The 14,300-nt window shown below is 44.0% G+C and overlaps 1 protein-coding gene across 6 annotated transcripts in view; it reads right to left on the bottom strand.

Annotated features, from left to right (window-relative positions):
* Positions 1-600: 600 nt before the first annotated feature.
* The window catches only part of APP (amyloid beta precursor protein), a 223,589-nt gene continuing 209,889 nt past the window's right edge, over positions 601-14,300 (bottom strand). For all 6 annotated transcript variants that reach the window (XM_079766781.1, XM_079766782.1, XM_079766777.1 and 3 more), the window contains 2 exons: positions 10,955-11,101; positions 601-1,579 (listed from right to left, as the gene is read on the bottom strand). In XM_079766781.1, coding sequence (XP_079622907.1) covers positions 1,478-1,579; positions 10,955-11,101 — 249 coding nt within the window. In that variant the 3' untranslated portion in view covers positions 601-1,477. The remainder of the gene's footprint in view (positions 1,580-10,954; positions 11,102-14,300) is intronic.

Genomic DNA, 14,300 nt, shown 5'->3' with positions numbered 1-14,300 from the left:
TAGTCTTATACATGGACAAATACAGTATGTTATAAATACACACACATTCATGAAATGGGACTTTGTTAGAGCAGCCTGAACGGACTAAGACACGGACAGACTCGAGGACCAAGATGTGGCAGCAAAATGCTTTGGATGCAGTAAAATCTGAGTTAGATGCATGAGGTATATTACTAGCACCAGGGATGCACACTGGCCCCCAATTTCCCATCTCAAACTTACAACTAGGACACAATAGGTGTGGATGCCCAGTAGGAGAGAACATTAGGCTTCTCACTAATCTTCGGATGGTGGTTACCATGGAATCACTCACACCAGCACAATGGCGCTCCTCCAAGAATGTATTTATTTACATGAAAACACCGTTTTGTACAAATTGAAGACAAATCTTAAAGAAGGGGTTGTCCAGGCATGCCGTTCCCCAGTCCCTGATTTTGCCCCTTCCCCTTTCCTCTTTTGGTATCACCGATAGAATGTCCTACACTGGTTAAAGGAAACGAAATCTGCCTTTCCCCCGCCACCACCTAAAATAACTCTCGATATTGAATGTCCATCGTCATTCTTCAAAGAAAACTCTTGCCCAGGGTTATTTTATTTAATTTATTTATGGAATACAGTGTAGAAAGCTATCATGGTCATAAGCAATGACTGTACAATCATCCTGCAGAAATTTTTTTTTGGGAGAATTCTTGGTAATGTGAGACCCGCAGAGCACTCCCGCCCCTCCCCCCCACCCCCGAAAAGTGCTTACAAGGAACAGGGATTCTTTTCTTTATCAAAGATCCAAAGATACATGGACCAAGAAATTTTCAAATCTGAATGCCTAATGTGTGCACATAAAACAGGCACAAAGGAATCGACGGGTATCCTCGTAATTCCTCTATCACAAATATAGCAGAAGCAGCAATCTGTACAGTAAAATGCAATCATGGGGGGGAAAAAAAAGGTCTCAAAAATCACCTGGAATACTTAAAAACGTGTAACTTCAAAATGCATAGTGATCAGGAAAAGAATACTTAGGCAAAGAGAAGCAGCTACACTCCCACGTCCACATGAAGCATCCCTCATCGATTTCTTAAAGCGTATTTCAAGTAGGACTCAATTGGGTCACAAACCACAAGAATAATATACAACTGGCTAAGGGGCTACGTGATAAATAATCAGGAGAGCATCTAATCATGCATTAGTCTGATACCGCTAAAGTCTTTACAGTACACAAAACCCATTAAGAATGTGTGTGGTGGAGAGACCAAAATGTGAAGAGAGAGAGAGAAGACATTACTGATCTGTGGGTTAATTCAAGTTCAGGCATCTACTTGTGTTACAGCACAGCTGTCAAAAAAGGCGGTCATGAGTAAAGAATAAAAACGAAACAGGAGGGCGTGTTTCTTTCCACAAGAGTCTGTAAATGAACACCGATGGGTTGTGAAGCAATGGTGTTTGCTGTCCCACGTCAGAGGCTGCTGCGGCGGCTGGTCTAGTTCTGCATCTGCTCAAAGAACTTGTACGTCGGGTTTTCGTAGCCGTTCTGCTGCATCTTGGAGAGGTGGCGCTCCTCGGGGGTCACGGCGGCGTCAACCTGGAAAGCAAGTGCGAGAAAAAGGGAGTGAAATGACACATCAACCGTGAAAGAGTGCGCATGCATGGAGAAGCCAAGATGGCAAAGGACACCCACTCCTTTCTTCTCTCTCTTCTGCACTTGGGCATCTGGAGCAGAACCCGGTGCCCACCAGGGACGCAGATGCTCCATTTAGCCACCAGGTGGCGCTTCAAACCTTGACGTGTTCACTGGTTATTCCCTCAGCTCAACAGTAACGGGATACATCTAGTGTGGAAAATACATATTTTTCCCTTCTCTGTTGGCTCAACAAAAGACAAGAAAACCACGGTGGAAGACTGCTTTCCTTGAAAGTGTGGTGGTAAACTAGGAAAACATCCAACAGTATCGTGAAGAAATTCAGCAAAGGATACTGGGAGACACTCTAATGTAGACTGTGTATTTTTCTCATGTTTAATTTGTCCCTGTTTTAACCAAATTTACTATGTGGAAGAGAGGTCTGAGAATATGTTAACTGAGATAACAATGCATGTACATCAAAGGGATTCTTCTTTGGCAGTCAGGAAAAATAGAACAAGGACATGCTGTTCTAGATTATAGATTATCTTTTTTGTTTTTGTTTTAAAGTGAGCACTAAGATAGTGTAGAAGTATGTCCGGCTAAAGGTTTAAAAATAGATCCTCTGTTGATAGGGTGCTTTATCTCTAAGACTGGCCGGCAATTGTAAACGTGCTGTGTCTGTCTCCCCGTGCCCCCTCTCCCCCCCAGTGTCACTGTCAGGACAGGGCTGGGGGAAGCATGCCATGTACTCTGTGCTCCCTGGACACGGTGTGTTCATCCCTATACTGGGGAGTGCTGTTCAGGTGTCTAGTATATTTGCTGTACCTCTCAGAGTGCACAGAAGAGAGGAAGCACTGACCTCTTTGCTGAATGAATTGAAGCTTAGTTTTGTAATTCTTTTCACAATTTCTCTTCTGTGAAAGCATTGCAAGATGAACAAAAGCAACACAAATTTAATCAGAACGAAGCAGCAGCATGTTTTCCAAAGAAAAGTTAGGATGTAGTGTGCGGAAGATTTTTTTTTCCCCAAAGGCATCTTTTTATTCTGCGCACGATGGAATTGGGGTCCCCACCTGATTTCCAGAAGATGGCAAGCCCATTCCCCGAGCACTGCACAGCGACACCCAGCTCCTCTGCGGGGTCCCCACCGCAGACACAGCCAGTCTGGCCTGGTTCTGACCCCACGCTGCTGTCCCATCGTCCCCCCCCCCCCCCCCCCCCCAATGAAGCAAAAAGCCCAGGGCACTTGTGCTGGCGCTAAGACACCCTGTCTAGGGATGGAGCTCGGTAGGACATCGTGACTAGACCACACTGTCTGATGAATGCTTCAGCCTAAGAGACGGGCGCAGCCACGATGGAAAAGAGTGTGGAGGCGCCTCAATAAACTGAAAATAGAACCACCGCATGACCCAGCAGCTCCACTTCCGGGTATTTATCTGAAGGAAATGAATTCACAAAGCCTAGAAGATATGTGCACCCCCATGTTCACCGCAGCATTTCAATATCAATAGCCAAGACATGAAAACAATGAAATGAATGAATAACAAAAATGAGGTACACACGCACACGCACACACACACACACATACACACACACACAATTATTCAACCATGAAAAAGAAGGAAATCCTGCCATTTTCAGCAGCATGGATGGCCCTTGAGGGCATTATGCTAATTGAAGTCAGATTGAGAAAGACAAAAACTGGGTGATATTAATTACATGTGGAATCTAAAACAACCCCATACTCAGATACAGAGAACAGTTGGTGGTTGCCAGAGGCAGGAGGTTGGAGGTGGGTGAAATGGGTGAAGATTACGAATTTCCAGTTATAAAATAAGTCAGTCATGGGATGTAATGTCAGCATGATGACTATAGCTAACAACGGAATTGGACATTTGAAAGTTGCTAAGAGAGTAGGTCTTAGAAGTTCTCATCACAAGAAAAAAACCTGTAACTATAGCCCTAGCTGGTTTGGCTCAGTGAATAGAGTATCGGCCTGAGGACTGAAGGGTCCCAGGTTTGATTCCAGCCAAGGGCACATGCTGGGTTGTAGGCTTGATCCCCAGTGAGGGGCATGCAGGAGGCAGCCGATCAATGATTCTCTTTCATCATTGATATTTCTATCTCCCTCTCCCTCTCCCTTCCTCTCTGAAATCAATAGAAATATAAAAACACACACAAATCAAAACAAAACAAAAAAAAACACACAAAAAAAACCCCTGTAACCACATGAGGTGATGAATGTTGACTAAACTTATTGTGGTACTCATTTCACAATATATCCATGTATCAACTCATCATGTTATGTACCTAAAACCATTACGTTCTATGTCCATTATGCCTCAGTAAAATTGAAAAAAAAGATGTGTCAATATTCTCTGTCTTCCCCATGGTCTCAGTGTGACCCTCAGAGGACACTGTTCGAACGGATTCTCAGTGTTCCTGCCCTTATGGGAATCATCACAGATGTTTTCCCATCTGCGGCAGCATGCTGTTTAAACATGGGCATCTCTTTGCTCTGGGCCACCTCTGAGCTAAAGTTTCAAAGAATGCCGAGGTTTAAAAAACACACACACCACCTTGATCTGCCAGCGCTGCCACATTTCCAAGTGCAGAGAAAAGCATCACGCTGCTCGACTGCTGAAATGGATAGCTGCCCGTCCCCCAGGAGCCACGCCAGCCCTCGCGCTGGCTGTCCACAGGCGTCCGCTCTCATCCAGAGCAGAGAGCACCTGGCAGTTCAATAGTTTATGTCCCCTTCCGAGTGCAGGAACGCGTTAGAGCCCTGCCAGGAATGCCAGGCTGCGGCTCCAGGCATCTAACTCGCCTGCCTTCTCAGGCCTCTCTTCTACTTGCTAATCCTCTACCCAGTGACCAAGAGGGCTGACCTCAGAGGGCTCGGAAGCCACAGGAGAGAGGATTATCCTTACAGAATGGCACCTGAGGTGTGCGGGTTGTGGCTTTTTCACCCCCAACCCCTTGAAGGTGCAAAGGGAAATACTGAGTCCCCATGTGCACAGATAAACCTACCACTAAAGGAGGAGCATGGGGTGTGGGGGAGCCTTCCTCTCCAGGAGGGCTCAGCGACCTGTCACTCACGGCTGAGTGGCACTATGTGGGACCCCCATGGAAGGCCAGCCCACTGCGACCCTGAGCAGACAGGGCCTCTGCACCAGCACATTAGTATTAGGTCCCTTGCCTGGCTGGTGTGGCTCAGTGGTTGAGCATTGGTTGACCTATGAACCAGGAGGTCACGGTCCGATTCCCAATCAGGACACATGCCTGGGTTGCAGGCCCAATCCCCAGTAGGGGGCATGCAGGAGGCAGCCGATCAATGACTCTCATCATTGATGTTTTTATCCCTTTCTCCCTCTCCCTCTGAAATAAAAAATATATATATATATATATTTAGAAAACACTAGGTCCCTTAAAGCAGAGAAGGAGCAATAGAACAATGACATCAGGGACAGAAGCCCCATCCGCCCACCGGGCAGGGACAGCTATCACCAGCTGAGATGACACCACACACGTACACACTCTGACTAGTCCCTCTGACTTTCTGGTTAGATGGCAGCAGTGATATCTGCAGCCTCCGTGTGGCTCTCGGTGGGGTGTGGGTCCTCCTGAGACCCCGGGGCTTTGACTGCACCGAAGCGTGGCTTCAGCTGGCCGCACCCTGTGGAGGGCTGAGCCCAAGCAGCCCATCTGCCTTGTCCTCACATGGCCTCGGGGAGACCTTCTGAGTACTCTCCCTTCTCCTTTCTTCCTGAACTTGACTTTTTGGAGCCACTTGTCCCTTCACTGCATCCAGAGGAATCTGTAGCTCAACCATCAGGCCTCGAGATAAATTCTACGTGGGCCCCTCAGCCTCTAGTTCTCCCGTGTCTCCAGCGTAGGTATCGTAAGCCAGGGGACACCACTTCTCATTTTATTCTGGATAGCCCCCAGCAGGTTGAGTGTTGATGGGTGTCCCTTTAATACATAGCACTGAGTTAGGCCAAAATCAGAATCCGGATCCCTACAATTTTCCAGCTCAGGTCATCCAGGCAGATAATGGGAGGAGGATGAGATAAACTAAAATAGCCCTGGCTGGTTTGGCTCAGTGGATAGAGCATCAGCCTGCAGACTGAAGGGTCCCAGGTTCGATTCCGGTCAAGGGCACATGCCTGGGTTGCGGGCTTGATCCCCATTGGGGGACGTGCAGGAGGCAGCCAATCAATGATTCTCTCTCATCATTGATGTTTCTGTCTCTCTTTCCCTCTCCCTTCCTCTCTGAAATCAATAAAGATATATTAAAAAAAAATGTACGGAATAACAACAGAGTGTAAGACCATCAAAGGAGCCGGTAAAATTAAAGCAAAGAGCAACCGAGTCTTCAAGCCTCCGTTTATCTCTCCCAGTGACCTCCTGGAGTTGATTTCCTGTTCAACTGTGTACACGTTCCTTTTCTTAATTACAATCCCCTCTCTCGGTAAGTAGATCAGTCATGTTTAGTGCCTACATGGAGCAATTCTTCAGGCAGGCTCTGGAGCGTGTGCTCCGCATTTCACAATCATTTTTGATGTTTTCCTCCAACCTTCCAGTTTCTCTTCTGGCTGTTGGCTTCGAGAACGTGCGGACTCTGAGTCCACCCTCACTTTCCTTACATTTGCTTCCCATTTCACCTGACCACTCCGTCCAACTTCTCTACTAGTGGTTGTTAAGTACCCCATCCTGGGTCAACTTCTTGCCAGGGAAAAGGACCCTTCAGGACATACATAGTATTTTTCTAGTGTTACCAGTTTGATGGCACATTCATCAGAAAAAGTCATACACCCTAACTCCACAAAAAGCTAAATAAGCTACTCTCTTCCTATTTAGATAATCCATGAGCTGACTGGGGGTGTGAGGAGATGTCTGGTGTTCTTGTTATTAGATTGTGAAAGAAAAATGTTTTCCACCCTATAATCAAGAATTGATGCTCCCCTCCCCTAATTTTTAAAAAATTGAAGTATATTTGACATATGACATTATATAAATCTAAGCTGTGCATGTTAACTTGATACATGTATACGCTGCAATATGACTGCCATTGTGGCGATAATTAGTGCCTCTATCACCTTAGAGAATTATCTTTCTTTTTAGTGGTTAGAATAATTAGATCCTACTCTCTTTGCAAATTTGATGATTACAATATTGTCTATATTCACTCTACTGTGCATTAGATCTCCAGGGCTGTTTTACTACTACTTACAAATCTGTACCCTCCAACAATATCTGTCCTAGTAGTCCATAGGTCGATGCTCAACCACTGAGCCACGCCAGCCTTTAGTGGGGTCTGTCCCCGACCCCCACAAAAGGCAAGGTCTCCATTTAGGGGGAGAAGTGGAAAAAGTTACGATATACACTGAGTGGCCAGATTATTAGAGGCCCGGTGCATGAATTCGTGCATGGGTGGGGTCCGGCCAGCCTGGCCAGGGGAGGGGACATGAGCGGTTGGCCGGCCTGCCTGCTGGTCGAACTCCTGGTCGAGGGGACAATTTGCATACTAGCCCTTTATTATATAGGATATACACTGAGTGGCCTGATTATTATGCGTTCAGAGATCATAATAATCTGGCCACTCAGTGTATATTTTTAAGTATCCACCGTCCATTGACACCCGTGTAGAAAAGTCCCACCTGCTAGTAAACAGAACCAGGGGTCAGTGGGCTTTGCAGGACCGATTCCAGCAGGAGTCACAGTGGATAATTCAGCTGGAGCCAGGCTCCGCAGCCACCAAGGAAGGGGGTCCGATGGGGAAGCTGTGTAACAGAGGGCCACGGTGCCACTGCTTGAGGCACAAATAAAGCACACTCATCTCCTCGGGAAACCGTGGTTAATGGCTCGCAGAATGACTCTCTGGCCTTACGGCTAAGCAAATCATTAAATCAATGTTTACTGCTTATCCGTTAACAACAAAAACTAGCGACTGCTCATTTCCAGTGGGGAACAGCTCTATTAATAACAATACCAGGCTCGTTTTCATTTCCCAGTGCCCTCATCGTCTGTCGGAATCTTTCCCTCTAAGAATGAGAGATGTCCTGGAGACCAACGCCTTCGCCATGGTTTCTTCGTGCACTGATGGTGTGAAGTGCAGTTGTCCTGTCCCCACAGACTCTAGCCAGTCCAACTGTAACTACTCATCTATTCCTCTTTGTTCTTAGTGAAGTAGGATCAGTCACTAATGAAGCAGGTTAATCAGAGCTGGACATGAACTTGTTTCCGGGTACTTGAGTGTGAGAGCCTGCTGAGACGGACAGCAAACGCTTGTAGGAGAATCACTTCCCTTGAGGGTAGACTCAATGGGCCAGGTGAGACAGCCGAGGTGCCCAGGCTGGGCTGTAGCTCTTTGCCCGAGTTCTACCACCCCAGCTAGCCTATAACCTTCCTAAGCGCAGGGATGGTGGACACACCTTGGAGGAAGTTGTGGTTCAACACTGCTTTACCCAGCTCAGCACGGAGCTGGACAACGCGTTTCTTCAGAAACACAAAACGAGGTGGGATACTCACTCTAGAGAGGTTTCTAGTTGCTCTCAAGAAGCTAGCAAGATGAATATCAAAAGAAGAGCTGCATAACCGCCCTCCCTATAATTTTGTTCCTTGAAGGATGCCTCTTGGCTTAAAAATTATTTCCTTTTTTCCAGAATCTGTGTTGAAGTGTCAACTTCTCTGATATTTCAAACCCAAGGAGACGTTCCTTGGTAACCGAAAGAAACATTTCACGTAGGCAGCTGTAAAGTAGACTTAAGGAATACTGGAGATGATTCTTACATGTCTGACTCAGTCAGAAAAATTTAACACTCAGGTTCCCAGCCTCCTATCTGGAAAGCCTGTTTCCCTGGGTCTGGGGTAGGGCCAGGGGTGTGTCCTTTCAAATAAGTACCTAGTCAGTCCCTGGCACAACCACGGCAGACAGCCTTTGCTCCGGCCTCCTTCTCTGCCCAGCATCCTTAGCTCTGATAAGGGCTGAATTGTTCCCCCCATACCCACACATTAAAGTCCTAACCCCCGGTACCTCACAATCTGATTATATTAGGGGCAGGGTCTTTCAAGAGGTAATTGAAGTTAAATGAGATCATTAGGGTAAGCTCTAGTCCAGTAATACTGGTGTCTTTACGAGAAGAGGAGGTCAGGACACAGACACACACAGAGGGAAGAAGAGGTGAAGGTGGAGACGAGCCATCTACGAGACCTTGATCTGAGATGTCCAGCCTCCAGCTCATGAGAAAGTAAGTTTCTGTTGTTGGAGGCCTCAGTGTGTGGCTTTGCTATGGCAGCCTGAGCAAACCAATACAGCAGGTCCCCAATCTATGTCGTCTCCTTATAAAGTGGATGAGATGCCAAACAAGAGAAATGTGACTCTTGTTTCTATCAATTAGCCTATTGGTAAAATTGATTTTGTTATACGTCGTTTACACTATCGATGCATTAAGTGAGGACTTACTGTATGTGGCCTCTGGCATCAAATTCAGGCACTTGGATAAAAAGGAAGCTGCCTTTTGGATCGATTTATCAGTCCAAGGCAATTAAAACACAATTACATTAGGTAAACTTAAAAAGGCTTTTGAATTATTCAAGTATGAACAAACTTTTATTTGCCCAGACCTGGAATTAAAATGAAAAACAAAACTGTTTTGAGTACAAGTGAGGTAAACCAATGCTAGTAATAATGTTATCTTATAGTGTTTCATAGGACACAAGCTCAGAAATCCTACTCAGAAAAGAGCAATACCCCAAATTCGATGACGCCGTCACTGCTGATTTCAAGTGCTCACACTCTAGTTTGCCAATCACTCAGTTCTTTTACATTTTGCTACCTGTTCCCTGGATTCATTCATTCGTTTCTCTGCTCTAGCACATCCGTACCCATATGCACAGAGGGAATAAGACTCAAAACCAATTTTCATAAGTAGCTACTATAATCGGAGCATGTTTCCTTGGGTTTGGTGAGAAATTTAACTCACTGGGAAATATCTGGACATTTCTCTGAAGGAAAAGCCAATGGAGAGGAGGTGGGAAAATGTATACTTTGACCTTGGCCCTACTTAGCTTGACATTGCGCAAACACTTCTGTTTGGGTCTCTTTTCTCATCTACAAAATGAGAAGATCAGTTTGATTCATCACTGAGATCTCTTTCAGCTCTAAAAATCTGACACTTCTCAAGATGGATTAATTCGCTGTCGCGAATTGTTTTCTAAGAAATCATATGTACCATGAGTGTCCTTCCCCCCAACTGTATTTGAAAAGCATAAAAAGAACTTATTTGTAAATTTTATTTCTCAATATTTTGTATCATGGGTTTAGGAAGTCGTACTTGAATCTTGCAGCTTACTCTAGTTTGTTGGTGTAACCCACTACCTTCTGTGTATACACAGCCATGTCAGCCACAGACTGGCCTGTGGGGAGAAACAGTCTCAAGGGCATAACGGTGCAGTAACCGCGACTGTCACTGGTGGGTCTTCTCTCTGCCTCCTGTACATCTGCACTAAATGGCTCAAAACTAGACTATTTCAGGTGAAAGGGCAGGGTTGCAGGCTGAACATCTTGAATAACCGTGTATGTTCTGCTCAGCTGTCTGGTATGACATGATTTTAAACATATATATACATTTTTATTGATTTCAGAGAGGAAGGAAGAGGGACAGAGAGATAGAAACATCAATGAGAGAGAATAATTGATCAGCTGCCTCCTGCACGCCCCATACTGGGGATCGAGCCCGCAACCTGGGCATGCGCCCTGACCGGGAATCGAACCATGACCTCCTGGTTCACAGGTCGACACTCAACCACTGAGCCATGCCAGCTGGGCATGACATAATTTTTTGCAAAACTTTAAAGGTAAGACTCTTTACTGATAATTATTATTTACTATTACCTGGTTTTAGTTAGAGGTCAGACTATTTAAGAAACATATAAAAAAGTCTGGGAATAAATGTGTTTAGATATTTTTTTTGGAGGGGAGCAGCCTTGCACTTCCTTTATTCAATTTTAAGTTCTGCCACTTTTTTTCTTTCTTTTAATGTTGGAGGTGATCACAATTTTCTAAGACAGGCGTTATGATTAATAGTTTGCTATTTCAATACGAATGATGAGAAGTTGATGTAGGCGCACAACCTCAATGCCTCAATAGTTCCTATGTCAGAATGAATAAAGACCAAAGCAAGAAAAGAGCTGCAACTTGAGAGTTCTATGCAGGGATATAGATTTTTTTTTTTAAAGAGAAATACTTGGATGATCCTTAGACTAATGCCAAGCAAAAATATCCCCTTGCAGTCTCAACCTCCCACTTGCAAACACGCAGCCCCGTTTACTTACCTCCACCACACCATGATGGATGGACGTGTACTGTTTCTTCTTCAGCATCACCAAGGTGATGACAATCACTGTTGCTATGACAACACCGCCCACCATGAGTCCAATGATTGCTCCTTTGTTGGAACCCACATCTTCTGCAAAGAACACCTTGAAAAAACAAATCAAGAAAAGGGGTTGTAACTGCACAAGACATTTTGATGAGGTATATGGACAGTTTTAGAATTATTCAATATTTCTCATGCTATAAGTTTGAATTGCTGGTCCCACCATTTTTTGGTGCATGCTTGAAACAAAAAAAATCACACATTCTACTTACTAAGAATGACATTTATAGTCTATAGAGTGATGGACAATGGGTGGCTTCCCCAGGTCTAGCAAGCCTACTTTCACCCCACCTGTCCTCAGAGAAGCAAGAAAACAAGCCGAGAGGACCCTGACACCCTTTGGCCGGTGGAACATTCGCCGAGAGGTGGGCCAGCAGCTTGGCTCGATCAAAAGCCGTATAGTTATGAGTCATGATTATGAAAGGAGGTCAGCATTTTCCTAGTCACAGCAGGTTTAAAACTGGGAGCCCTGATGCATGACAACTACGCCTTAGGTGCTTTCCAAACCCGCAGATGTCCTCATTTCTTTAGCGCAGCAATTTTCAACTGGTGTGCCATGGCACACTGGTGGGCCCCCCAAATTTTAAAACACACAATACCTGATTAGTCAGGGGCACTGACCTCTTTCCCCTTAGACTGTCAAATAAAAAAATGACAACAGCTAATACAACAATAGATGTCCAAATTATACCCTTTATAGATGTCAAATTATACCCTTTTTTTTTGTCAGATTGGCAAAAAATATAACATATATTTTGGTGTGCCCCAGAATTTTCATCGTTTATGTGCCCCATGAGATGAAAAAGGTTGAAAATCACCGCCTTAGAGGAACATCAATACACAGGAATAAGCATTCCAAAACAAAGGAGTTAAACAGAAGAAAAAGGACATACTGTTACCCACTTTTAGCCACGATAATTCAGTAGGACACTAATTAACCTTGTTTTAAAAGATAGTTATTTCAAAGGGAAGTAATATGCAGGAATTTTAATAGTCACAATAATTCATACTTCCTTACTACATTGTCTCCAGAAACCCAACTAAAATTGTTGCTGTTTATTTGGATTAAATATACTAGTAGAAAGAATTTGGAGGTCATTGTGGGAGAAGAAATTTATTCAGTATGATAAACTTATTGTACTACACTCCTTCCTACTGTTTATGAAGCAGGCCATTCTTCCTCAAATTTAACTACTTGAATGGAATTATAAGAACTGCAACCTGTATCATCTTTAAAAAAATATATATTTTATTGATTTTTTATGGAGAGGAAGGGAGAGGGATAGAGAGTTAGAAATATCGATGAGAGAGAAACATTGATCAGCTGCCTCCTGCACACTCCCTACTGGGTATGTGCCTGCAACCAAGGTACATGCCCTTGACTGGAATCGAACCTGGGACCCTTCAGTCCACAGGCCAATGCCCTATCCACTAAGCCAAACCGGTTAGGGCGCAACTTGTATCATCTTGTTGCATGATGATCTCATGCCAGGTCATGTGGCCTAACGACTACTAAACATAGTTCACATTTGTTTTAAAATTTAATGAAAATAGTTCCCTAAATACTGTTTTTATTTTATCTCAAGGACAGTAAAATGGCTGATTTTCATAATGAAAACTAACAGTCTAGCAATCCAAAGAGGCAAGATAATATACAGCCAATTTCTGTGAGTTTTACTCCTGGTCTATTTGCAACAAAATTAGCAGCTGCTCATAAATATTCCACCTTCCTCAGGAATTTGCTTGCTCAACATTATTGATAAAAAGCAAATCATTAATTAGCTAGTGATACAAGGATGAAGTAATCAGGAATAAAGGCATGCCTGGCCATCTCCCTGTGTCTTTAAGAAAATACTGTAATTTTGTAATATTCATCCCACTAATTACAGTGCATTATCTTATCAAGGAGTTCAGTAGAGGGAGCTGATTCTCCTAATTGCCGCCGCCGCCATTCATCACTGTCGCATTACAGGAGTCGGAGTCGGTGTAATTGCAGCGACGGACTTTTATGACAATGGCACCAGAAAAGGCAAACCCGCACCTTAATCTCCAGCTCTGAGCCCCACCGGCTCCAACTCTTCAGCAGCTCCCCCAGTTTTTCTTTTAACCTCTTTCGCATCAGCCAGATGAAGAATGCCCCCGATTCTAGAATAACTATACTGATTAACTTGCCAATGAAAATCATGCTCCAAAAAGCTAAATGTCCTTTTACCCACTCCCCCGCCCCCCGCCCAAATTATGGGAGTTAAAATGCAAATCTGAATCTCAAGTCAGTTTCTGATGTGTTCCAATTATTTAGAGTGAAAAGTCGAGGCATAAACAATGCATTAAAGGCATTTCTTTGGGAGTTTAAGAGTTGGATTTATAAATTTTATTTGTGAATATTGGAAAGAGAGATTTCCCCTTTGGGGGAAAAAAAAACACAAAAAAATTTTTTAAAACCACACACATCAACTAAAACAAAAATAACATTATTATTGTTATAATTTTATTATCATTTCTTGTTCATCACTGAATGTGTATGAAATTGTCTCCTTTATTAATTTAACCCCCATACTGTGCTTACTGATAAGATGAAAGGAATGCTAGCATTATGCAGGATTTACCTGAAGCTTTTCGTAAAGGATTCTACATGACTAGAGCTGCCTGCCAAGGAAATGGCTGCTTTTTGATTTACTCTCATTCTAATATTTGGGGGGCGGTAGGGTGGTGATTTTAGCCTGAAAAGGAAGCTGCCATTTTTCCTTTTCCAGTCTGTAACCAACAGCACCCCTGGGAACAGTCTGCAGTCATGCTCACCTCCACAGAGACCCCAAGATCCCACCCCAAATCCTACCCCTGCAGGAGCACTTAGAACAAGGGAGTCGGGAGCAACGAAGAAGGAAAACAGAGACAGTCGAACAAACATGCACTTCGGTGAGCGAACAGCCAGAACAGAAGTGTTGCTGATGCTTCGCAGTGTTTGCCTGTTTGTGAGATTTTGATGCTTCAGATAAATCTATTATAAACCTATTTTCCTAAAAACAACAACAAACCCACCAGAATGCGAGTTGATTAGAATGGCTGTATAGTAGACATGAATTCTACCTTCAGCCTGGCGCGGGCTTAGCTGCCTTCCAGACACAAAGATCTGGCACATAAAGAACCTCTCTCTCTTTTCTTCATGTTTTTTTAAATTTATTTTTATTTTTTTATATATTTTATTGATTTTTTTACAGAGAGGAAGGGAGAAGGATAAAGAG

This window comes from Cnephaeus nilssonii, assembly GCF_951640355.1.
Source record: "Cnephaeus nilssonii genome assembly, chromosome: 3".
Taxonomy (NCBI): domain Eukaryota; kingdom Metazoa; phylum Chordata; class Mammalia; order Chiroptera; family Vespertilionidae; genus Cnephaeus; species Cnephaeus nilssonii.
The sequence above is the reverse complement of the archived record's forward strand: the minus strand, read 5'-3'. Positions and strand labels throughout refer to the sequence as shown.